Source organism: Hevea brasiliensis, chromosome 18 (assembly GCF_030052815.1).
Source record: "Hevea brasiliensis isolate MT/VB/25A 57/8 chromosome 18, ASM3005281v1, whole genome shotgun sequence".
NCBI classification, from domain to species: Eukaryota; Viridiplantae; Streptophyta; class Magnoliopsida; order Malpighiales; family Euphorbiaceae; genus Hevea; species Hevea brasiliensis.
This window is the reverse complement of record NC_079510.1, coordinates 50,023,674-50,050,211: the sequence shown is the minus strand read 5'-3', so window position 1 is coordinate 50,050,211 and position 26,538 is coordinate 50,023,674. Positions and strand designations below refer to the sequence as shown.

The 26,538-nt window shown below is 33.2% G+C and overlaps 2 protein-coding genes and 1 pseudogene across 2 annotated transcripts; 2 read left to right on the top strand and 1 right to left on the bottom strand.

The window, feature by feature from the left end:
- Nucleotides 1-6,469: 6,469 nt before the first annotated feature.
- Nucleotides 6,470-10,821, top strand: LOC131175910 (uncharacterized; annotated as a pseudogene).
- A 2,298-nt stretch (nt 10,822-13,119) lies between these two features.
- LOC110636860 (glycine-rich cell wall structural protein 2) lies at nt 13,120-13,826 on the top strand. The gene has a single exon (XM_021786718.2). The coding sequence runs from the start codon at nt 13,200-13,202 to the stop codon at nt 13,650-13,652; it is 453 nt and encodes a 150-aa protein (XP_021642410.2). The 5' UTR covers nt 13,120-13,199; the 3' UTR covers nt 13,653-13,826.
- A 4,617-nt stretch (nt 13,827-18,443) lies between these two features.
- Nucleotides 18,444-25,280, bottom strand: LOC110670777 (secretory carrier-associated membrane protein 3). The gene is made up of 13 exons (XM_021832952.2): nt 24,697-25,280; nt 23,912-23,977; nt 23,569-23,676; nt 23,408-23,470; nt 22,076-22,109; nt 21,563-21,685; nt 20,024-20,086; nt 19,822-19,915; nt 19,517-19,562; nt 19,358-19,425; nt 19,147-19,195; nt 18,901-18,966; nt 18,444-18,781 (listed from the first exon to the last, which is right to left on the bottom strand). The coding sequence occupies exons 1-13, from the start codon at nt 24,751-24,753 to the stop codon at nt 18,695-18,697; spliced, it is 924 nt and encodes a 307-aa protein (XP_021688644.2). The 5' UTR covers nt 24,754-25,280; the 3' UTR covers nt 18,444-18,694.
- Between the last annotated feature and the right edge of the window lie 1,258 nt (nt 25,281-26,538).

Here is a 26,538-nt window from a genome sequence, read left to right as displayed (position 1 = left end):
AGCCATTATTACAAAAGACAATCCAATAGGATCCCTCGAGTAGATTCCAGTGATCAAGACAACTCACTTATAATGACTTTATACGTGTCGAATGAACATTGACGCATTATTTCTATAAATAAAGATCCCTCCATGTTAGAAGGATAGAATTTTCTAGCCTATACCATGACCCGTTAAAATCAACATTGTTGAAAATATCCATAATAGTGTGATAAGTAGTAGTCTTTTATGATTTTTGAAGATATCATAACACTCGCATTATCCAAATTCATCTTAGTCAAGTGACACCATCTTAGACATTACCTGAATCCTTAATTATCACAACTAAAGCAATCACTCAGGGCATAATTTGCTTTAAGTGGGTATTGCCATTCACATTCAATTTTATCCCTTGCTTGGCGTCTTGGTTATTAAACAATGATATCTACAAATCCCAGATCATGATATTTCCTTCCATTTCCCATGCAGAGGGCAGAAGTTAAAGTGTATGTTATATGAAATTCAATGGATTTTAATAATTCATCTATTATAAAACATAGATTATGTCATAAATATCCAATAAATTAGTTTAGCAATAAGCAAAAGTGAGAATTCTATTGATATATTGAAAAACTCATCATGTCTTTCAAATGGTAACAGAATAATTTTATCACAACATCAAAATTCATATATTAATGAACTCATGCATAACGTATTGGTGAAATATCACATTAAGTATTGATGAACTCATAATGACTCTTGTGATGTAAAGAATAGGCCAATCCAATTAAGGCAACAGCCAGTTTAGACTAAAATAGTGGATTTTCAAGCAAAGTGAAAAAGTACTTGCCTTCTTGTTTTATCCTCATTCCCTACAAATTTTAATGTGTGGGTTTCTACGAAATTGTGCTTGGAAAAGAAGAAACAAACTCCAATGATAACCATTTGTTTTAGGATTCAGTCTCCACCGTCCAGGGATTAAGGTCAGAACTAGATGCTCTAAAATGGGTCAATTTCTTCAACTTATCTCTTCTTATCTTTTCTTTTGGTCATTCAATTCCCTCTCATACAAACCCATGAGAGAGATGACTTTAAATTACTCGAGCTTGGCTACCAAAGTTCCACATATCTTGGGACTTTGGATGATGAGGAGACACTATCACCGGAGCCACTTCCATTATTCAAGGGTCCAATTACAAGAGCAAGGGCAAGGGAGTTACAAAACTTGGTTAGTAGACTTTGGAGGCCCTAAGAGGATCAGATTGGGCTTGGGCTTGGGCTTGGGCTTGGGCTTGGGCCTTTAGAGGACAAATGAATCAGCTTCACACAATTGGACCTTGGAGCTTAGCCTCTAGAATATTCTATTTTTATTTCTTTATGCCATGTGGCAGATTAGTTATTTGTAACTCATATAAATACTTCTCTTCTATATCAAATAGGGATAGCTAAGATCAAACATTGAGAGAGTATTGATTTTCAGCTATCGCCGTCAATTATGAGCTCTTTATGATTTCTTTCTTGTTTCTTGAATAGAATTTAGACTTATGCAAATTGACCACTTGCTTATTTTATCGTTATAATCAAGGTGCTCTAGCCTAGCTACTGTTGTGTCTTGATTGATTATCAATTCTGCCTTGTTTGTTGTTAAAAGATTTAATTCCATCTTTAGATATTATGTCTCTAATATGAATATTGGGGGTGTTCATCATTTGGTATCAGAGCAATTGAGTATCAAACAACGTATTTATCCTTAGATCTACTCTTTTAATTTTTGCCTAGAATCCTTCATTCACGTTCTGTTTGTTTTTCATCACAATAGTATTGGGCTAAAGTGATTTTTCTAGAGTTTTTTTTGTAGTAACTTCAAATTTGTCCGAATTTTTTATGTGTTTGGTTGAATATTTCTTGTTTTTTTAGTATTTTTTATTCAAATCTGACATTAATACATCATAGTTGAACACTCTACATTGGGTTTTAGATTTGATTTTTGCTTGAAATTGAGTTTTTGTTGTATTTATTTTAGGATTGTAATCATTCAAGCTAATTTATTTGTTCTTGCTATCTTTTAACTCTTTAATTTGAATATCAAGCTTGAGAAAATTATTGATGATGCATCTAATGATTGAGAATTGATGTTGGTTATTGGATTGAATTAAAATCTGAGTTTGAATAAAAATAGGTGTTGTTTGGTTGTGTTTGATTCATGATTGTTACTGTTTGGCTGGAATTAGAAAATTGTGATAAGTTGCTTGCATTGATTTCTGGGATTATACTTAGCTATTGACTTGAAATTTGATCTGTGATATTTTGAGGTATTTAGGACGTCACATATTAATTTTGGTTGTTTGGCTGTTGAATCAAATTTTACTCACAAACCGGCTAATTTTTGGTTCATATAGTAAACCCATCTAGAAAAATTTGAAAATTTTCTTACTATTTAGATACCATCTCAGTAGTCTTCAGATAAATTTTCAGCTCGAAATTCCATCATTTGGGTTTGAAACAAAATTCTTGACACAAACTAGTCATTTTCTGGTTTACATAGTAAACCAGTCTAGAAAAATTTGAAAATTTTCTCACTATTTAGATACCATCTCAGTAGCCTCCAAATAAAATTTTAGCCTGAAATTCCATCAGTTGGGTTGAAAACAAAATTTTTTGATACAAAATGGTTATTTTCTGGTTTACATAGCAAACCCATCCATAAAATTTTGAAATTTTACCAATTATTAGTTAGTTTTGAGATAGATTTGATCACAAAATTTCAAAGCAAAACTCATTCATTTGACTAGTGAACTGAATTGTTGTGCTATTGTTGAAAGTTGTGTGACTTGGCTATGATTTTTAAGATTTTGGCTTGATATTTGATCATTAGGTTGTTAGTTTTTCCAGTCTACAAAATCTTTTCACTTATATTAATTGCTTTAATTTTGGAGTCTTCTTTTCTTTGATTTTGTGTCTCATTGCATATTTTTATATACGTCTTGTTTCGTCTCATTCTTGAATATTTTAATAAAGTTTGTGAGTGTTTTATTTGTTTTGTGTTTGGGTTCTTAATAGAAGTGAAGGAAGGAATTTGAGTGGTAAAAGATAAGAGAGGTGAGTGCATAAGAGGGTAAAAGCCTAATTGTGTGCTAAACACTTGAGAGGGTGAGTCATTTTTTTTCTAACCTTGTTTCCTTTGCAACAAAATGGAACAAAACACAAGTAGTAGTAGTGAAGTTGAGGAGAGAAATTTTGAAGATGAAAGGGTTTATAAAGAGGCTATGGCACAAAAATTTGAGAGACTTTCTCTCCAAACAACCACTCATAATGAAGAATTGTAAACTATGAGAAGAGACTTGAATGAGTTGAAGCGTTTGAGAGTTGATGTGAATAGGATGATGGAAAATATGATGGGTAATAAGAGGGAACAGAAATAAGAGGGAGGAAGTATGTGTGCATGTGGGAGATGGAGGTAGAGTTGGAAGGGGAATTCAGGTAGAACCTAGGATGGAGGAGCAAGAAGAGTTGAATTGGTATGATGATGAGTTTGATGAAGTGTTTGAGTATGGGAACCATCACTTTGATGGTAGGAGGTTTCAGCCACCAAGGGAGAGATGTGTTGAAGGTAGGAGAGGAGGAAGAAAACTTAGATTTGATGACTATGGTGAGAGAGAGATGCACCATGAGAGGGTCGATGCCAATGTGGAAAGCATAAAGATGAAAATACCTCCTTTTCATGGCAAGGAGGATGCCAAAGCCTATATTGAATGGGAGAGGCAAATTGAGATGATTTTTGAGTGCCACAATTATAGTGAGGAGAAGAAAGTTAAGTTGACAACAGTTGAGTTCAAGGATTATGCATTGGTTTGGTGGGATCAATTACTTGCAAGGAGGAGAAGACATGGCTTGAGGGGTGTTACTACTTGGGCCAAAATGAAGGAGATCTTGAGGAAAAGGTTTGTGCCATTACACTATGGAAGAGAGGTGAAGTTGAGATTGCAGCAACTTACCCAAGAAAGTAGGAGTGTGGAGGAGTATTACAAAGCCATACACATTGCCATGATTAGGGCTGAAGTAGAGGAGGATGAAGAGGCTGTCATGGTTTGGTTCTTGAATGGGTTGAATACCGACATTGCTTATATGGTTGACTTGCAAAATTGTAGAACGGTAAAGCAAATGATGCAAGTAGCCATCAAAACAGAAAAGGAGATGAAGAGGAAGCGGGCTGCCAAAAGTAAATAGAACACTTAATTATCATACAATTCGACTTCCAATGCACCATGGAAACTGAATTGGAGTGGAACTGTAACGATCCGGCCCACTAGTGATATTGTCCGCTCTGGGCCGAAGCCCTCACGATTTTAAAACGCGTCAATAGGGGTTACGAATCACCAACTTATAAACCCAGCATCTCTCCCATGTTTTGCCGATGTGGGATTTGCCTAGGGTGTTACAGGAACACCTAAAGTGGAAAAGATGTGCCAAAAGTGAAGAAGGAGGAGTGGAAAGGAAAAGGGAAGATGGAAGGAAAAGTAGAAGAGAAAAATAAGAAGGTGAAAAATAGAGCAAGGGATTTGAAGTACTTCAAGTGATTGAGAAGGGGGCATTATTCCAATGAGTGTCTAAACAAGAGAGTGATGTTTATTAGAGAAGATAGAGAATGGGAGAGTGGTGAAGAAAAGTCCGAAGAGAGTGCTAGTGATGATAGTGATGATGAGTATCTTGATAAAGGAGAGCAAGCTCCCATGGATGGTAATGTCCTTGTCACTATGCCCACCTTGAGTGCACAAGTCAGTTTGGGTGATGGAGATGAGGTGCAAAGGGACAATATTTTTCATACTAGATGTTTAGTGAATGAAAAACTATGTAGTGTGATTGTGGATAATGGTAGTTGCTGTAATGTTGCTAGTAGCTTATTGGTTGAGAAATTGGGATTGCCTACCACTTTGCATCCAAAGCCATATGGTCTCTAATGGCTTAATGATTATGGGAAATTAAGAGTTACCAAACAGGTTGTAGTGCCTTTTAGCATTAGGAAGTACCACGATGAGGTAGTTTGTGATGTGGTGCCTATTGTAGCTATTTATTTGTTGTTGGGCTGTCCATGGTAATTTGATAGAATTGTGGTTCATGATGGGAAAAAAAGCAAGTATACAGTTTTGAAAGATGGCTGAACCTACACCTTACTTCCTATGTCACCATCTCAAGTGCATGAAGACCAAGTGAGGATCTTAAAATTAGTTAAGGAAGAGAAAGATTGGAGAGAAAATTTGAGAGAGGCTGAACTTAATGAGAGGAAAAATGAGAGGAGAGTGAGAGCAAAAGAAGTAAAAGAAAAAGAAAAGAGTGAGGGCTCAGGGCAAAAGGAGAGTAAAGAGAATAAAATGAGTTTGTATGTGAGAGGAAAAGAAGTGAGGGAAGCCTTACAAGGAGGGAGACCTCTTTATGTGCTTATGTATCGGGAGGTGAATTTATGTTTATTTTACATTGACCAAATTGCCCTAGTGGTGCTGTTTCTTTGTTGCAGGAATTTGAGGATGTGTTTCCAGATGATCTTCCTTCGGGTTTGCCACCAATTCGGGGGATAGAACACCAAATTGACCTCATTCCGGGTGCTCCAATTCCAAACAAACTAGCATGTAGGAGTAATCCTAAGGAGACAAAAGAACTACAAAGGCAAGTGGAGGAACTTTTGGCAAAGGGCTATGTGCGTGAAAGTATGAGTCCATATGCGATTCCAGTGCTCCTTGTACCAAAGAAGGATGGGACATTCAGAATGCGTGTAGATTGCCGTGCTATCAACAAAATTATGGTAAAGTATCGACATCCCATTCCTCGATTGGATGATATGCATGATGAGTTATTTGGTGCATGTGTGTTTACAAAGATTGACTTGAAAAGTGGTTACCATCATATTAAAATGAAAGAAGGGGATGAATGGAAAACCACATTCAAGACAAAATATGGGTTGTATGAGTGGATGGTTATGCCATTTGGGTTAACCAATATGCCTAGTACTTTCATGAGGTTAATGAACCATGTGCTTAGACAATTCATTGGCAGATTTGTGGTAGTTTATTTTGATGACATCTTGATCTATAGCAAAAATATGGATGAGCATTTGCACCATTTGAGATATGTGTTTGATGTGTTGAGATTTAAAAAACTGTATGCTAATATGAAGAAGTGTTCTTTTTGCTTAGATAGAGTTGTCTTTCTTGATTATGTTGTGAGTAGCAAAGGTATGGAAGTAGATGAGCAAAAGGTCATAGCGATTAGGGATTGGCCAACTCTTAAAAATGCATCTGAGATTAGTAGTTTTCATGGATTGGCTAGTTTTTATAAGAGATTTGTGCCTAATTTTAGTACTATTGCTGCTCCTTTGAATGAACTTGTGAAAAAGGATGTTGTGTTTGATTGGAAAAAGAAGCATGAAAATGCATTTGCTTAATTGAAAGAAAAATTATGCATTGCACCATTGTTGAGCTTACCTGATTTTGATAAAATGTTTGAAATTGAATGTGATGCTAGTAGTGTAGGTATCGGTGCGGTTCTGATGCAAGAGAAACGCCTTATTGCATATTTTAGTGAGAAATTGAATGGTGTTGCCTTGAATTACTCTACTTATGACAAAGAATTGTATGCACTTGTTAGGGCCTTGGAAACTTGGCAACATTATTTGTGGCCTAAAGAGTTTGTCATACATTCTGATCATGAATCATTGAAGCATCTTAAGAATCAAAATAAGTTGAGTAAAAGACATTCTAAATGGATTGCTTTTGTTGATTCATTTCCATATGTGATTAAATATAACCAACGAAAGGAAAATGTTGTTGCAGATGCACTTTCTAAGAGGTACTCACTTTTGTCTACACTTGATGTAAAGTTGCTTGGGTTTGAATTCATGAAAGATTTGTATGCTAATGATGATGTCTTTGCTGGTTTGTATGATGCTTGTGAGGAGGGTGCATTTCAAAAATATTATAGACATGATGGGTACTTGTTTAAAGAGACTAAACTTTGTGTGCCTAAGCGTTCTATATGTGACTTACTTGTGTTTGAATCGCATAATGGGGGTTTAATGAGCCATTTTGGCATGGCAAAAACTTTGGACATCTTGCATGAACATTTCTTTTGGCCTAAGATAAGAAAAGATATTGAAAAATTGTGTTCTAGTTGTGTGCAATGTAAAAAGGCCAAGTCTAGAGTTATGCCATATAGGTTGTATACACCATTGCCTGTGCCTAAAGAACCTTGGATTGACATTTCCATGGTTTTCATATTAGGGTTACTTAGGACACAAAGAAAACATGATAGCATATTTGTAGTTATTGATAGATTTTTTAAGATGGCACATTTCATTCCATGCCATAAAACTAATGATGGCACTCATATTGTTGATTTGTTCTTTCGGGAGGTTATCAAATTGCATGGCATACCTAGGATGATAGTTAGTGATAGAGATGTTAAGTTTCTAAGTCACTTTTGGAAAGTCTTATGGGGTAAGTTATGCACTAAACTTCTGTTTTCCACTACTTGTCATCCACAGACTGATGGACAAACTGAGGTAGTGAATAGGACACTAACCACTCTATTGCGTGCTATGATCCAAAAGAACTTGAAATCTTGAGAAGATTGTTTGCCATTTGTTGAGTTTGCTTATAATCGTGTTGTACATTCTTTCACAGGATTTTCACATTTTCAGCTTGTATATGGATATAATCTACTCACACCACTAGACTTGCTACCATTGCCTATTGATCATATTAATAGCCTAGATAGTAAGAAAACAGCTGAATTGGTTAAGAAATTATATGAGCAAGTTAGGGTACACATTGAAAAGAAAAATGCACAATATGCTTCTCATGCTAACAAAAGCCGCAAGGTACTTGTTTTTGAGTCAGGTGACTTGGTGTGGGTACATTTCAGGAAGGAACGGTAAACCAACGGAAATCGAAACTGCATCCAAGGTGTTATGGTTCATTTAAGGTATTAGATCATATCAACAATAACGTCTACAAAATTGAACTGCCAGGTGAGTATAGCATTAGTAATACATTTAATATTTCTTATCTTTCTCCTTTTATTGATGCAAAGCCGAATTCGAGGACGAATTCTTTTCAAGAAGGGGAAATGATGAGGAGACGCCACCACCGGAGCCACTTCCATTGTTCAAGGGTCCAATTACAAGAGCAAGGGCAAGGGAGTTGCAAATCTTGGTTAGTAGACTTTGGAGGCGCCAAGAGGATCAGATTGGGCTTGGGCTTGGGCTTGGGCTTTTAGAGGACAAATGGACCAGCTTCACATAATTGAACCTTAGAGATTAGCCTCTAGAATATTATATTTTTGTTTCTTTATGCCATGTGGCAGATTAGTTATTTATAACTCATATAAATACTTGTCTTCTACATCAATTAGGGATAGCTAAGATCAAATATTGAGAGAATATTGATTTTCGGCCATTGCCGTCAATTATGAGAGTTTTATGATTTCTTCCTTATTTCTTGAATAGAATTTGGACTTAAGCAAATTGATCACTTGCTTATTTTATCTTTATAATTAAGGTACTCTAGTCTAGCTACTATTGTGTCTTGATTGGTTATCAATTCTGCCTTGTTTATTGTTAAAAGATCTAATTTCATCTTTAGATTTTATATCAATAATCTAAATATTGGGGATGTTCATCACAGTCTGCTTTGGTCAAAAACAATGGAGATATAATATGCATGTGAACCAATGAAATTGGCATCAGTAATAAAACTATCTCTTCTAACCCACCCCACCCTCTCTCTCTCTCTCTCTCTCTCTCTCTCTCTCTCTCTCTCTCTCTCTCGTAATTGTTTAGTCTGCAAAAGGCTAGTAAATCAGCTGTGAGTTATATGGAAAGCAAAATTCGGCTGCAGAACTCTTTACTAAAATACTGTGAATCTTCTGTATTTTCCTTTCATGTGACACTAGGAAACACCTTCCCTCTTTTGCTAATTGAATTCATTTTCTTGGTCATTTATGCTTCTTATTTGGTTTTTCTCTTTGGAAATCATTCTTTTGTGTTTCTCTTCTATCACATCATCAAAATCTCTGCATTGCTGGATATTGTTTGTTAACCTTTCAAAAAACTATTCTGTTGCTTTTGAAAGAAACAAAAATGAAATATCATAATTTTTGTCCTTAAAATTCTTTCAAACTCTCTAGCATATTATTGTTTTCAGTACTGTTGCAGTGCAGCATCGAATACTAACAATTGAAACTTCAGATGGTTGTCTTAATCTTATCCTTTATTATCATTGGTGATTTATTGTTAGGCCTCAATGATTAGCCTAGTGTATTATGTATCTAAATGAAGGTTTATGAGAAAATTGCCCACTTTCACTATTAATCAAACTCAGTTCACCTTTTCACAAGTTCAATTTCAACAGAATTCCCTTATTCTGATGTAGTAGACACCAAGTTACCGTATTGCATCCTAGTTAGCTAATTCTCTTGATCACACCATGTAAACAGATTGGAGCGTCCAAGCCACTGTCAGCTGGATACTAACTGAGTCCTTAAGGAGTAGGAATGTCTCAATAGTTTCTGAGGAACTCTTTTGAAAGCTGATAAGGCTGGCCTATTAGAAGCTATAGTTCAAACTGTGAATGAATGTCTGTCTGAAGCACCCCACTTTGGTCTTGAAGCTCCAGGAATGGTTCTCACCATAGCAGAGGTTCTTGAAGCCGTCAGTCGTTGCAACTCAAATGGAGGTCCTATTGGAAGATTTGGACCCTTGATACTGTTGATGGTACATTGGGTTTTGTACGTGGAGATCAATATGCTGTTGCTTTAGCATTGATAGAGGATGGAGAGGTCATGCTTGGAGTTCTTGGTTGCCCTAATTATCCAATGAGGAAAGAATGGTTAAATTATCCCCACCGCTACAGTAGAATTATATCAAAGTTAAACCCATCAACATCTGAATATTGGGACAAAGGCTGTGTGATTTACTCAAGGAAGGGGAGTGGAGAGGCTTGGATGCAACCTCTACTCCAGGGACAAAAGAGCCAGTGTGGCCAATTTCTGCTAGGCAAGTTAAGTATCCTTCATCGACAATCCAACACTGGCTACCTTTTGTGAACTAGTAGAGAAGGCAAATTCAAGCCACTCCTTCACAGCAGGATTAGCTCACAATGTTGTTCTCAGGTGAATACATTTTCTATTCCTTTTTGGTTGTAATGCAAAGCTAAAGCTCATTTTATGAAGAAAAGAAAGGGAAAAAAGATATGATAGCAATAATTATGATGTCATCCATTTGGAAAGGGAAGAAATTAATTCAGACGGACAATGCAAATGAATGTTGTTGAATATATTATACAGAGAAGAGAACTTGTAGACGAAGAGCATATTAATCAGCTGTGTAGAAGAGTTCACACATCGTTTTAACTGCAGAATGCAACCGTAAGGTGTGTACGGCATGGTGAAGTATGCCACAATAACTCGAAGGGACGCTAAGATTTTTATGAAGTTTGCAAGGGTTGGCTACAAGGAGAAGATTTGGGATCATGCAGCTGGTGTTATTGTCACACAAGAAGCAGGTGGTGTGGTTACTGATGCCAGAGGGCGTCCACTAGACTTCTCAAAAGGCATGTACTTAGAAGATCTTGATCGAGGAATAATTGCTAGTGCTGGAGCCAAATTACATGACAAGATTATGAAGGCTGTTGATGCTAGCTGGAACTCCTCTAGTCTGCAAGTTTTTCGTTGTTTGACATTAATAAGAGCAAACAAGTTGCAAGACGGGGTAGGGAAATAACAACTATTCTGGATTTTTCCCCCTTCCTCTTCCTGAAGAAGCAGCAAGGCTTGTGGGGTTTGAAAATTACATTTAACATTTTATATATAATTGTAATCAATACGATGTTTTCCTATAAGTACACATATCATAGTTATTTCAACCATCAGTAACGATTAGCTGTTCGCTTTTGGGTCCTAAAAATTACAATTAAGGCTGCAATGTAGGGGCAAGAAGGGAATTAAAGCAAATTAATCAAGATCACTTCATTCCTTACATGTTTGCTAGATATTTTGGTAGGAAGTTTACTGGTTATTTAGTGCAGGTTAAGCGATATTATTGTAGAGCTTATCAGAGACAAGGGTAGAGACATTTGATAGATTTGGCAAGAATCCTCATCCTCTAACAAACATCTATCAGTGGAACAATACTAATGATCTATTAATTATAGGCTAACTGTGAAGGATGGGATAGCAGTTGCCTGAGGCTCATGGCCACTTATAATAATCTAAGTTGCAGCCAGGACAAGTGATTAATGCCCACACAACTGTGTTCCTGTATAGAGGCACAAATTTAAAGCCAGGGAAGCTTATTGACTTTAAAATAGCAATGTCCTAATCAAAGATCTTATACAGATAAAAGATAAATATCTCACTGGTCACCAAATCAAGGATGTGTGTTAATTATGTTCTCAAAAATTAATTAGCTTCTCTTGCCTGCCCATGATGCTGATGCTAGTTCTACCCTGAGAAAGATGGGCACCTCATGGGCCCTCGACATAGTGCAATAGTGCATACATCTTGCATAATTTCAGGTGACCATGTTGCTATACCTAATCATATTCAATTAATTCAGAATTTTTTTGCTTGTAACAAGAAAACTAGCTTTAGCTAATGACCCTTTTTTAAATTTTCCACAAATTTTTAAAAGAAAATAAGTTTCGGGGACTTGAATTCTTGATCTACTGCATCAAGAGGCAGATAATAGTACTTAGTTTGGACAGAGAGAGGAGCAAATAGGTAAGGATAAGACAAAGTAATTGATTGATATTTAAATGTCTGAGAGTCTTATAAAGTGGCAAAAGAAATAATAAGGTAAAGATAAGTTATGTTTTAAAATTCAAATTTTTTTTCATATAATTAATTTTAATTAAGATTGAAATTTATATTTTCGAAATTTTTTTTTTAAATTCAACTTATCACATTAATATTTAAAATCATTTCCTATGCCTTAAATTTTTCAACAATCTTTTTTTTTCTATCTCAAGAGTTAAACATATATATATATATATATATATATATATATATTTTTTTTTTTTTTTTTTTTTTTTTTTTTTGAATGAGAACTCCTAGACACATGAATTTGCAGGATGGTGGTTGGGGACATTTATGCAGCGGCCATGAAATGAGACCAATATAAATCTCTTCCTTTATTGCTGACAGCAAATTGGTCAGTACTTGATTGTACCTAAGTTCGACAGCTAATCGTAGATGAACGAGTTATATTCGAGTTTAAATTTAATTAATTTTTTTAAAATTTAAATATATATTAAATTTAATTAAAATTTATTTTTACTTATCTATATTTTAAATTTGATTATTATTAAAAATATATATTTAATTTTATATATTTTAATTCATAATTTATATAAAAATTATTTTAATTAATAATTTATATTTTAAAATTTTAATAATTTTATAAAAAATTTAAATTTCATTTAATATAAAATAAGATATATAAAAAATAATAAATATTATTATAAAAAATTATATATTTTATATTTAAGCAAATATTTATACAAATAGATTCGATTAACTGATGTCTAATATGTAAAGCCTAAAATCATTCTCAATCTATCACGAGTATTATTTTTCAAATTCGATTATATATTACTTAAATTTTTTTTATTAAAGTTTGATCGGATAGAGTATCCACAAAAATCTAATCCAATGTCATCTCACTTGAAAAAAAAAATTATTTTTTTCATTTGATAAATATAAATTTATTTTTATTTTTATATAAATTAAAAAATATAATTAAAATAATACATTTTATTTAATTTTTTAATATATTTTTTACTTTTATTGTAATATTAAAAATTAAATTATTTATATTATTAAATTATTCTTGAAATTAATAAAATTTAATTTTTTAATATATATTAAATAGAGATATAATAATAAGTAATCTATAATTTAAAACACATGAAAAAATAATCTTATATTTGTGAGATAGAGAGAGTATATTTTTGAGATATTTATTATAAAATAATTTAAATTAAATTAAATGATTAAAAATATTCGAAGTGCCATAATTGCCCCTGACCGACTCTAATCTAGATTCTGCCTCTTATGCCCAACTGTCCTCCAACCTGAACTCCATAAATACACCTTTTTACCTTTAAGTATTCCTTCACATTTGCACCAGTTCTTCTGTCCTCATCACCTTCTCAAAAACCCATCTCCGGGAAATGAAGACCTTCACTTGTTTCTTTATCTTGGCTACTTTGCTTCTATCAGAATCACTCTCCACTGCGACCCGACCCGAACCCAACTCATCCAATGGCAAGCCCACCAACGCGAGAAACAAAGCAGATGGAAGTGGAAACGATGCTGGGATTGGCGGATTCTTTGGGCCTGGATCCGGGTTTGGGATACCCGGGCTTGGAAAAGGACGGGGAAATGAGATTATGGGTGGCGGGTATGGAGCTGGGTTTGGAGGTCCAAATGGAGGGTTTTCAAAAGGTGGTATCATAAGGCCTACCGTAGTGTGCAAAGAAAGGGGTCCTTGTTACAAGAAAAAGCTCACATGTCCTGCCAAGTGTTTCACCACCTACAGCCGGTCGGGGAAGGGATATGGAGCTGGCGGTGGCAGTGGTAGCTGCACCATGGACTGTAAGAAGAAGTGTATTGCTTATTGTTAGAGGAAGAGGAAAGCGTTGAAGGCGGTGGCCGGTGATAATTTCTGCTATGTATTAGTAGTAGTATAGTTGAAGAATGTTATCTAGTTTAATCTTGAGGATTTATTTTATATATAAAAATTATATAATATATACACATAATTAAAAACTCTTATGAGTTGCTATTTTTGAGATTTATTTTTCCCGTTTTCTGTTTTTAATTGAAAGAAACGCATGGTATCCAAGTATTGCTGTTGGGTGTGGCACCTGGCACTGCTGACAGGGTTGGTATCTTGTGGGTCCACAACTCCACGTTGGAGTTGATTACAGCCACCTACTCTCAATAAATTGTTCTCACCCTTCGGTGTGCTATATCTAATTGTCATCCATATTTTTTTTATTTAATTTTAATTAAAATTTAAATTAAATATTTTATATAATATTTTTTAGATTACCGTTACTTTGCTGAACGCTGGCTATTGTTTTTTTTTTTTCTTTTTAGTTGGAGTAATGGTTATTTCATTTAATTATATCAACCGGATTTAGATAATAATTAGATATTCGTATTTATATTAATTTATATATTTATTATATAAATTTTAATTAATTATATATAAATATTAATATAAATATTCAATTTAATTGATATAAAATTCGTTTCCATGTCATGTATAATTTATATTAAATACACCTTAAAGATAACATAATTAATTTATAAGTCAATAATATCTTTTCTTTTTGTTTCTAAGTTCATTCATTTTTCAAATTAAAAGGTAAGTAGTGTCGAATTTCAATGATTTTAATTTTAGCCTAAGCAATGATATATACTTAAAATATATAATAAAGGAAAAGAGGATTTTGTTTATTTTAAATTATCTATCATATTATAATTTTTTTATAGACTAGTGAAAAAGGATAATAGAAAAAAAAATTCTAAAAAAAAAATGACATCAAAACGGGCGTGAGAAGAATTCAATGTGGTCTTGCAGAACTAAGAAGCAGATCCATGGGCCTCATAAGAATTCAACATAAGTTTCATGGGGCCCAAGAAGGTCATTTAGATATCAAGTTGAAACCCAACATGCACCTTACAAATTACCAATTTTTCAATGTTTTGACGAGAAAATTTTTTCAATGTTTTGACTAGAGCAAACAAGGCGGCGCCTCTTGTGAAAAAAAAAAAAAAAAGAAAAAAGAAAAAAATGTAGCGCCTCTTGCGTGCTGGGATCTGGCTCTCGAAGCGCCAATGACTGGAGATGGGTATAATTTTCAACAGGTGGCCGCAATGGGAAAGTAACAAGACACGGGTGATGATTGTTGCTGCACGTGCACCCACACTTGGAGAAATTATATTATGCCACTGTTTTTTTTTTTTTTTAGAAATACATTATGTTATGCCACAGTTACTTATACATTTTATTTATACATTTTATTAATTTATTTTTTACTTAAATCAAAATTTAATTAAAATTTTAATATTTTTAAAACAATTTTAATATCACTGCAATTAACTACACAGAATTTATATTATAATAATAATTTTTCAATATAAAGTCAAAGATTTCACAATTACATTATGACACCAAAATTCAAAACAGAATTTAAAAACAACATAATACGGCACTGAACAAGTGTAATTATAAACTCAGTTGAATTCAGATGAATCTACCCAAGTAAAATTTTTTAGCTCTCTGATATGGTGGAAAAATTATATTATTATAAAAAAATTAATATTTTATTTTAATTTGATTTATAAATTAATAAATTAAAAGTTATAATTAAGTTACCTTTACTTATTATTAAATTATTTTAAAATTACATTTTAATCAAATAAAAAGTTATATTATGTTAATAAATTTTTAAAAAATATTGGGCTGATTTTATAACATTCATCCTAAAAAAACATAATACTAGGTTACACAGCTCTTTTGGTTATTTTGACATTTTACACGCTTCTCAATTAAATACTTAATTTATTTAAAAATTATTTTTAAAAATTTTATTTAATAACAAATTAATTATTTTTAAATTAATTTATAAAATAAAAAAATATATTTTAAATTAACAATTAAAATAATTAACCAAACCAAAACTTGCTGGCTAGCCATGAAGATGACTTTGAAAACAGATATTATTGACTAATTATTAAATATATTATGAATATTAAAAAAAAATTTTTTTTTAAATTTTTTTGAAATAATCGTTATTTGAATTTAGTTATATTTGTACTCGCTGACTGGAGACTGAAACGGGACAAATTATTGACTACACTTACATCCTATATTTACACAAAATTAATTACATAATAAAAATAAAAAAAATAAAATTTATTATTTTATTAATGAAAGTGCACGTAAACCGGTGCATACGATAATATGCCCTGCAACCGACAGTAGACAGATTTTGTTGTTCATTAATGACAAATCGTTATTCCCCACGTTGATTATTTTGATTGGTGGCACGGGATTTGCAAAACAGCGTGCAAAGCACGCAGCCGCAACCATATATATATATATATATATGATAGCCAGGCCTTCCTATCCCACAGCACTCAGCCGCCTCCCACTCGCAAGAAGCATACTACCATCCTCTGCAAAAATGGTGATTTTCAAGAGCAATCTTGAATCCAAAGTTCCTCCCATTTCCACCTTCTTTCTCTTGACTCTGTTTCTTATCTATATTCCAACCGCCCTTGCAATTCGACCTAATTATGATCTCTCTGGACCCTTCTCCTTACAACCCATCAATTCCACCATCTTTACCCGCAACAATGGTGGTGTAAATGGTGTTCGTATGGTCAAACTCTTTAGACCAGGGACTGGGTTTGAAAAAGGCCACGTTATCGGCGAACATCCCATCAAACCCCCCCTCTTCACCAACAAGAAAGGTGGTGCAAATGGTGTTGGGATGGTCAGACCCGTGAATGGGTTTGCAAAAGCTCACGTTATCGTCGAACAGCATTTGCAGCCCATCAAACCCACCGTCTTCAACAACAAGAACGATGGTGCAAATGGTGTTGGGATGGCCAGATCCAGGAATGGGTTTGGAAAAAGTCGCGTTATCATCGAACAGCAGTTACAGCCCATCAAACCCAGAGTCTTCACCAACAAGAACGGCGGTGCAAATGGTGTTGGGAGGGTCAGACCCGGGAATGGGTTTGGAAAAGGCCGCTTTATCTGTAAACAGCAGCAACACAGGTCTATACAATCCATCAAACCCACCATCTTGACAAACAACAACGGCGGTTTTATTGACAAAGATGACCATCCCATGCATGTGCGACCTAGTGTCGTGATGCACAACCACCATGCAGCCGAATCGAGACTGAATAGGTTATTTGGATCCGATTCTGGGAACAAAAAAGAATGGCGAAACGGTGTTGTCGGCGATCGTCACCTGACTGATCATGTGCAACCAACTAGTGGTAATGACTTCGAGTTGAACAAGTTCTTCGGACCAGGATCCAAGTTCGAAAAGCGATGGAGAAACGGTGGCCTTGCTGGAGACCGGTACCGAGGCAAGCCTGAGCAGCAGCAGAATGAAATGCCCTCTGTTAGAAGGAAAGCCCGGGAAGCCGACCCCAGTGTTTCACCCCCGGATGGCGTTGGCAAGTAAGAAAATAAGTGTCTGGCTTTTAATGGCACGTGATAGGGAGCTTTTTTGATTCTCTTGTGCCTGTTTCTTAGCTAGCTCCCAAGCATGAAAAATACAAAATATCCTTAAAAGCAGACACCAATTTTATCCTTTGATGGCATTATGTTTTTTCTCATTCTTTCCCCTTAAAATCTTAGGCTCTGTTTGGAAGATGCGAGAAAAGGGTAAATAAAGGTAAGGAGAGATGAAAATTATTTTTTTTTATTTTTTTATTATGTCTTTAATTTTTTATTAAAAATTAAATTATATCCATTAAAAATAAACCTTGTTTACTAATACAAATAAATATTTTCTCTCTCAAGTGATCGTATATAATCTTTTCGTTCTGATAGATTTTAAATTCTTACAGAAAAAATATTAGTTTTATCTTTCTATTTAATTTCAGTTATTAAATCATTTGTTCTTTCAATAGTTTGCTGTAATTATTATGCTCCAATTATCAAATTTTTTTTGTTAAATAATTCATTATTTATTTAATCCTTTTTCATATTACTTTGTTAATATCTAAGTTGAATGTTAAAATAGTAAATGTCATAGTCTGACATAAAAAGATAATAAAAAATGTAAATTATAAATCACTAAACTAAAAATAAAAGGCCTTAATTTTTTAAATAATTCATTCTTTATTCAATCCTTATTTGTATTATTTTATAGATATCTAAATTGAATGTTGAAATAATATATGCTATTGTCTGACATAAAAAGACAATAAAAAATACAAATTATAAGTCACTAAACTAAAAATAAAATGTCTTAATTTACATATTAAAAAAATAAAGAATAAATTTTATCTAATAGAAAAAAATATTTTTATAATTTTAATAATTATTTACCCTTCTTTTATCTCTTTCCAAACATAAAAAATATACATTACCTATTCTTACTTTTCCATTAATTCACCTCTTTTTAAACATGATATTTTTTTTATTATAACCCTTCTTACCCTTCTCTCTCCTTACCCTCTCCTACCTTCCAATCCAAACAGAGGGTTACCAGAATCAGACCAAATTGCAATTGACTGCCGATTGATTCCAAAAGTTCATGTCTTGCAAAGGCCCATTTGGGAAACTTCGAGGCTCAGCCCTGAACTTCAAGATATTAAATTAAAGACTCCCTACTTTATATCCAAGAGCTACATATCCTTAAAAAAGGAAAACCAAGTTGGCAAAATCACAGCTTTAATTTCTCTAAATAAAGAAAAAATAAATCCAAGTTTACAGCCTCCTTAAATATTATATGTAGAAGCATTTACCAGCACTCAACCAAGCCATAAAAAGTAATGAAATTGGTACAACAAAAGCCAGTCTCACGCCTAGAAATTTCATATGCGAAAATTGCGTGGCTAAGGGCATATACAACCTAACCCACATACAAAAGCTCCGAATATTTGCCTCCCCATAAGCATAGGATTATCAAATCGCAGCTCTCATAGCTCCTCTAGCAGCCTCGCGCTTTATCTCAGCAGCTTTACCACTGCCGCGGAAATACATGTATACTTGCTGCACACATGAAGCCCAGGAGGTTAAAAGAAGAAAAATGCCCACTCGAAAAATACAAGTTATGAGTACATATAAGATCAAATTTCATTGCCCAAAAAAATATTGTGCAATAAATGGACCTGAAGAACCCAGATACTAAGCACCAATTCAATGCAGAATAATCCAAATCCAACGAAGTAGAATATCTGTAAGCAAAGAAAACACAATTAGTGTAGCCCAGCCAGACAGCAATACAGATATTGCTATGTTGATTTCAATATGTATCCAAGTTGAGGCTGTATGTCCTAGTAATAAAGCAATGTAAGGATCAGGAAGTATAATGTCATTAACCGAAAAGGTATATTCTTGAGCTAAGATGTTCTTACCCCAACTAAAGCATGGTCACCCAAAACATCTATTGCAGACAAAATGCCACTGTTCCAAAAAACCACAACAGGAAACCATCAGCAAATAGTAAAAAACTTTTCAGAAAGCCTCTTGATTACCGACATAAAAAAAAAGAGCCTAGAAGCAGAAGATTAAAGTGAAAAAGCATCTTAACATAAAGAAACATTTGAAATACTTCAAGAAACATACGTGAAAGATTTCCCTTTGAAAAATATAGGAGGAGCAACCGCTGCTACAATGCAGAAGCCAATGTGAATCTGTGGAGATAAAACAGAACTATAAAATTAGATATTTATTGATTATTACATGAAAAATATAAGACAGGTTGAAAGAAAGACAACAGTTTACCAAATAAAAAAGGAAAAACCATCCAAACCTCAAAGCACTTTCAGTCCTGCGAGAAGGCACATTCATTTATTATTACTCATCACCATAATCTAGACTATACAAGTATAGCCACTGGCTAAAAATGATATAAACCAAGAAAGTGAACAATAAATAAATGCCAGATGATTCAAAACAATCCCACATATTTTCTATGCTTTATAACAATATTTTTTGGCCTCATCAACCCTTGAACAGTTAGGTATAACGCTTCACTGGAAGGTGGAATAAAGGGAGGAAGATCCATTTACAGCAGGGGAAATCATTACCTAAATGCACGATAAAGTGGGCGATACCACAAAACATATGCCCCAGGAACTCCAGATATGAAGTAAATAATAGCAAGAAACCAGATTCTCACCCCTAGGACAAAAACAAGACAAGATCAGATTACACAGCATTTTAAGACATCAAATACATAGTGAAAAATTGTGTGCAGAGGACAAATGCAACATAAATTACTAAATTAACCTTCGCCCTTAATCCATGCCGTTGTAACAGCTATAATGTTCCAGAAAAGACAGAGAACCAATCCTGCACAAGATACAATCACCACTCATCACTCATCTTGGTCCATCCTCCGAGGCATACTATCAACTAACTTTACACATAAGAACAGCAAATATATAATTGCATGAACCACTCATGACAAACCCAAAGAAAAACACAAAAGACATCTTACACAAATAAATTAGAAAAAAAAACACCATTCCAATAATGGCAAGCAACAAGTAGAGCAGAAATTCCAATCATGCCATTCAAACAAGAAAGAAAGATATGGTAGCAAACAAGATCCATCTCTGCATTGTACACATATTTAACAAAATTAAACATGGACCGGCTTTCTTCCTTGATGTGAGTTTAAATTTGGCACCATAAAGTCTAGGCTTCCAACAAAGATTCAGATTCAACATCAAAAGCAACCATTTCATGCTATTACAATTTTGAATTGAAAGGTGGAGGTGAATGAATGGGCTGGAGGCAAGAGTGAATAAAATATGGAAATTGGGCTTACTTTGACTTGGACCAACCATTGCCAAAATGTTAGAACTAATCAATTTGTTGGCCCTTACACCGGGAAATTGAACTTGATACTGAACTGAAACTAAAACCGGGCCTAACCTGCTCTGAAACCATATTACAATTTTGAATTGAAGGGTAGAGGTGAATGAATGTGTAGAGGACTATAGGCAAGAGTCCATGAAGTATAAAGATTAGGCTTACTTGTACTTGGACAAACCATAAAGGGTTAGAACTAACCAATTAGTTAGTTGGCCCTTAATCCTTGTAAACCCCTTAGATTTGATGTTTCTTTTAGTTGTGAGACTCTTAACACATGGAAATATTTACACCTCCAGATTTCCCTTCCCAGCACTCTAACCATAAATGAGTAGCCATGAAATATGCTTTAAAACATAAGCAATACAAGATTCAACTTAAAAACTCTCCTCTCTACCTCCAGGACAAGGACTGCTAAATTGCTTTCTTTAAGATTGACTTCCAAATTATAGGTCATATTCCTAAGAAGAGGTAAGTTGTGGAATGTGATGTGATGTGATGTTAACTTGCCCAAGCTAGGAGTATGGCAAGAATTGTGTGAGGAGACAACCAGTAAATGCCACAGTATAAAGGCCACATGCCAATAGAGAAGTTCACAGAAGAAGGAAACGCAATTCAGAAGGCCCCAGAAATGTTTAGACTAAAACAAGGAAACAAGAAAAAGTTGGTTCCTTTTGGGTGGTTGGCTCCATCACCCCAGTTAGCAGTGGGCAGTGAGGAAGGAAGAGATGCACTTCATCCAGGAGAATTCAGATTTACCAAAATGATGATATACATTACACAAAATGAGACAGTCACAATACAATGCCCTCCAAATTATAGCCTCCTGCCTCTCTCTCTCTCTCTCTCTCTCTCACACACACACACACTAAAATTACTTTTCTTTAAAAACAAGAGCCATAAATACAAACCTAGTGATTTGAATGCAAATAGCACTTGATCATAGCTTACCTAGAAATGTTGTAAATGCAACATATTGAATTCTTTGTAGATGAATCGGTATTTCATTTGCAATATCGTGATGGATAATGGGGAAAAATGGTGGCCAATTTTTCTCCTCCAGGACAATTCCAGCTGCAGAAAAGAAGAGAACTGAAGAGTAAATTATGCCACAGAATTAAAATAGCAACTGCTAATCTTGAAGAAAAACAATCAATCCACAATATGCTACATGATATGGTCAAACAAAACTTAGTTTCCCATGTTAAACCCAAAAGAGCTGGTGTGGCAGACAAACGTTGCAGAATACAAAATTAAGAAGAAACAAGGTGTAAGTTGACTTGTAAATGCAAAAGGATGGACTCAATAACAATATCTAAAACACAAAGGACCTATTTCATTTTGTTCATCTTTTTTTTTTCCCCTGTAAGGGGGGAAAAAAAAAAGAAAGAAAGAAAGATAAAATGCCAAAGCCAGACTTGAAATGAACATCAATGGCTAATTATAATGCTAAGAACATCTTACCTCGTGCAGCTGCATCTTCACGCCGTTTTACATCCTGCGTAGCACCAAAGAAGGCAGATTAATGACATTATAAGATGCAAGAGTTCAAAAGGAAAGTCACTAAAGAAAAGCTATTATGGTAAGATCAAATGACCACAAAATGGTTTACACCAAAATGCTGCAAATACAAATAACAACACAGGTTGAACATAATTAAACAATATCAGCAAAATCACTAAAATTCCAGCAAAAGCTTTTCACACAAGTCCTATTATTTTCTGAATAACAGATACTCCCTTGCAAACAAAATTTAAATGAACATGCAAAAACTTTGAAGGAATATTGCCTATGCTTAAAATTGTTAATGGTAGTGAAAAAGGATAAGCAAGCAACCAAGAAACTTAAGAGAAGCAAAACACCTTCTGAATCAAAAGAATAAATCTTGTACAAGCAATAGAAATGCTATTTGAGAAGACTTTAATATGGCTCATAACAAAAAATTTATATAAATGTTGAAAGTTTTACAACAGCTCAGCTCAAATAAACCTTAACTCCAAACTAGGCAATAATTTTAGGAACTATCCCCTCCCCTCCACACCCCACCACCCCAACAACAACAACAACAACAACAATAATAATAATAATAATAATAATAATAATAATAATTAAAATAAAAAACATCAATAACAAATAGGTATTAGAAAGCTCACTCTGTGAACAAAAATTTAAAATGAATTAAGAATTGGGAAAAAAAAATCTATAATATCAGTAAAAATAGTGTTCTCAAAAAGAACTTCTACAATATTCTCATGAAAAATCATAAAAGCACCTATGTACGCTGGTTCCTTGAAAAGGAATTGAAAGTATCATTTCAAGAATCCAAATTGTAATGTTATAACAGAACGGAAGAAATTAGATTCACAACCCACAAGAAAAGGTCACTGATATTCATAATTCCAAACTCAGTGATCCACCAATGCTTTTAGAAAGAAACTGGAAAGATCACTAAGAATAAATTTTGTGACGATCAAATTTTAAGAGGGCAATGGTATGTATGTCCTCACAATTTCCTTTTACATCACTTACATAAGAAATCATATGAACACTAATGCAAACTAGCACTCTAAATGCATAAAAACCAGATTTCAAGAGCCTTGTAATGAAAAAAGATAGTTTGAAATGAAAATAATGTTTGCTTTCCAGCAAAAACTTCTGAAGCACTCATCTTAAAAATTCTAAAAATTGATATATTATCTTTATCATAAAATTAAAAATTGTAACATGGAAATGCAAAAGTTAGGTCCATGGTCACATAACAAGTGTTTGGATTTGTTCATCTTTACTGACATATACCTGCTCTCGCCTTCTCAATTCAGCCTCCTTAGCTTGGAGTTCCCTTTCTTTCTTCTTCAAATCCTAAATTGAAAACATATTAAAAATAAGAAAACTTTGAGAAGAAATATGGGTGGCATACATGAATGAGGGCTTTCAACAGCCAAAGAATCTTATCTTACTGTAGTGGAATCAATTGGAATGTCAACTGTTGCACCATGATCATAACCAAAATCAGCAGGCTCAGGAGGAAGTGGTGAAAGCCTAGAGTTTGAAGCAGGAGGAGCACTCTGGAAATTAGCAATGTTATGTGTAAGAGTTCTTGATTTGATTAATACAATTAATTAATTTACATGCAGGATGTTGGTTGAAGAAATCTGAATGAAACTACCAACTAGCATAGTCAAAATAATACACGTTGATCTAAATAAAGGTTTTAATTCCAAAAGGTAAAAATAATATTTTTATATGATTGGATAAAAAAAATTGACCTATTTTTGCAAAAATTTTATAAATAAGACTTACTGATGTGTAAAATGCACCTCCACTGAACTTCTGCTGACCCGATGATTTCCCCCTTACAGCTGGATCCTAGTTACAAAAATTAGATTAAACATAAGTTGCTAGCTTTCTAATAGTATAAAGAATCAAAAATAGAAATATATAAGGCAGAGAAAAAATTAAATAGCCAATCATCTGTATATTGATCACATTCAAAAGAGTTTATAAACTGTCAGAAGAAGAAAAAGGCTTTGTCTTAAGCACCAAGTTGCCCAAGTCTCCAAGTTTTTTCTTCAAGCAGACATAGTTCGGCTATATCCGCTATCCACTGAGCTAATTCACACTGCTTAAAGAAAAAGACAGCCACGCACGATCAGAACTCACATAATGATACCACCCCAACCACTGAATCACAATCCAAGCGTTGGATTCTCCAAAAAAACTTAAACTAATAAGCACAAGGTTTATTCACAAACAAATTAGAATATCAAAAAAACATCGATTATCTTCTTAGTTTGGCATACAAAGCGAAAGAATTAGCTCGGCACACGGAGAGAGTGTGGATTTTGCAACTGAAAAAATCAAAGCACCAAAATCAAACCATAAATTCCACATCAAAAAGTTACATCAACAGCGAAAGCTGCTCAAAACCCTATAATTCTCATAATTCCCAAGTGCTTTTAGCATCACTTCTAAAACTCATAACACACCAAACCAAACAACAAAAAATTCAACTTCATCTATTCATCAAACAAAATAAAACCCACAAGTTATAAAACCAAAAGGTAAGTAAAGAGGAAGAGACTCACAGAAAAGGGATTAACTTCTTCTTCATCAAAAGGGTTAGAATCGTAGCGACCAGCCATGCGAAAAACCACTTAGAACCCAGAAACCAACCCGAAGAGAAACCCAAGAACTAAAAACGACGGGAAAAGAAGAGAAAGACAACAGGCTTGAGCAGAAAGCAATTTTCAAAGAAAAAATTTAGGCAATTAACAAAAACAAAAAGAAAAAAAAAAAAAAGGAGAAATAACAGATAAACTCTAGAGAGAGAAAGCTTTGGTATTCAAGTCTATGGATAGAGAGAGATAGAGAGAGAGAAATGTTGGAATGGTCTGTGGCCAGCTTATTACAATTATTGTAACAAAGAAGATTGGGAGCAAACGGCGGGACAATTTTAATTATTTTTTAAACAAAAACTAATATTTTTTTCTCACAATATTTTGATTTGTGAATTTGAATATCAACAACATTGCAAACTAAGCTTCCAACTTTTAATCTTTGTTTTTACACTTAGTTGTCTTCTTTTTCTTCTGATGCTATGATGTTCTTCCATCCTTCCCACCCTAAACATAGTTTTCATCTTCAGCCCTCTAATAGAAAAAAAAAAAATCCTTCCTGACATATTATTCATTTGACTCTTTTGTTGCTTAATTTTGTTGGAGTAATAATGAAAGCACAGTTCAATGATATGGACATTACTTATCACTAAAAGAAATAAATATCTCCATCAAATAATAAGTTATCGTGTTTAAACGTAGAGACGACTTTCGATTCGAACTAAATTAAATCGAATTAAATTATAAAAATTAAATTATATATTTTAATTTAAATATTTTATTTTAATTTAATTTAATTTAAATTGATCAGTTTTAATTTTTTTTTAATTTTTTAATTTATATTTAATTTTTAAATTATTTGATTTAATTTTGACTTTGATTTGAATCTATTAACTATTAATCAATGAAATTAAATAATTTATATATATAATTAAATATAATTCATAAATTCCCCATAAAAATAAATCGATTAGATTCGATTTGGTTCGATTTGAATATATAAAATTACTATTTAGTTCGGTTTAATCGAATTTTTTTTAAATAATCAAAATTTTTATAATATAAAATCAAACCGAACCGATTAAATTTTAAAATCGAACTGATTAAATCGAATTGATTTGATTCGATTTGATTTTTCAATTTGAATCGAAATCTGCTCACCCCTAGTTAAATGTAGATGTAGAACATTTTAATATTATTTTAAAATTTTTAAATATAACTATATATATTAAATTAATATAGAAAATATGTATTTAAAGTTATTTAAAGAGAATTACACATAAATTAATTTGAAAATATATTAAGTATAAATACAATAAATAAATACACACACGAGTTGAAAATATTAATTTTGAGATTTTGGAAGAATAAATTATTATGGTTATGTAGCTCCAAATGGCTTTTGACGAAATTAGGTATGAAACTAATGAAGGTGTTGACCAGCAGCCAAGTGGTTGAAATTCTTTTATTTTCTTTCATTTTCTATTTTTGTTGTTCTTCTACACACAAGGCTTTGTGTTGAGCAAATTATAGAGTGTACATTACAATGAACAAAATAGTTATATAATAGAATTAAAATAATAAAATTTATTGATTTGTTATTGAAAATGTATATACCCTTTTTCTATATGAATTTAATATATATATATATATATATATATATATATATTAAAATTTACATATAAAATAAGTAAGATTTATATATTTAAATTTTAAATTTAAATAAAATTTTTCTTTATATAAGAGTTTTTTTCGTAAATAATAATATATGTTTATGTTAAATTTTCTTAAATATATAAATTAAAAATATTA

Excerpts from the sequence above, each read along its gene's own strand:
- LOC110636860 (XM_021786718.2), top strand. The coding sequence starts at position 13,200 with ATGAAGACCTTCACTTGTTTCTTTATCTTGGCTACTTTGCTTCTATCA.
- LOC110670777 (XM_021832952.2), bottom strand. The coding sequence starts at position 24,753 with ATGGCTGGTCGCTACGATTCTAACCCTTTTGATGAAGAAGAAGTTAAT. Across the intron at positions 23,978-24,696 it reads AAGAAGTTAATCCCTTTTCT|GATCCAGCTGTAAGGGGGAA; the intron begins GTGAGTCTCTTC and ends TTTTGTAACTAG. Across the intron at positions 19,196-19,357 it reads TTCAAAGGGAAATCTTTCAC|TGGCATTTTGTCTGCAATAG; the intron begins GTATGTTTCTTG and ends TTTTTGGAACAG.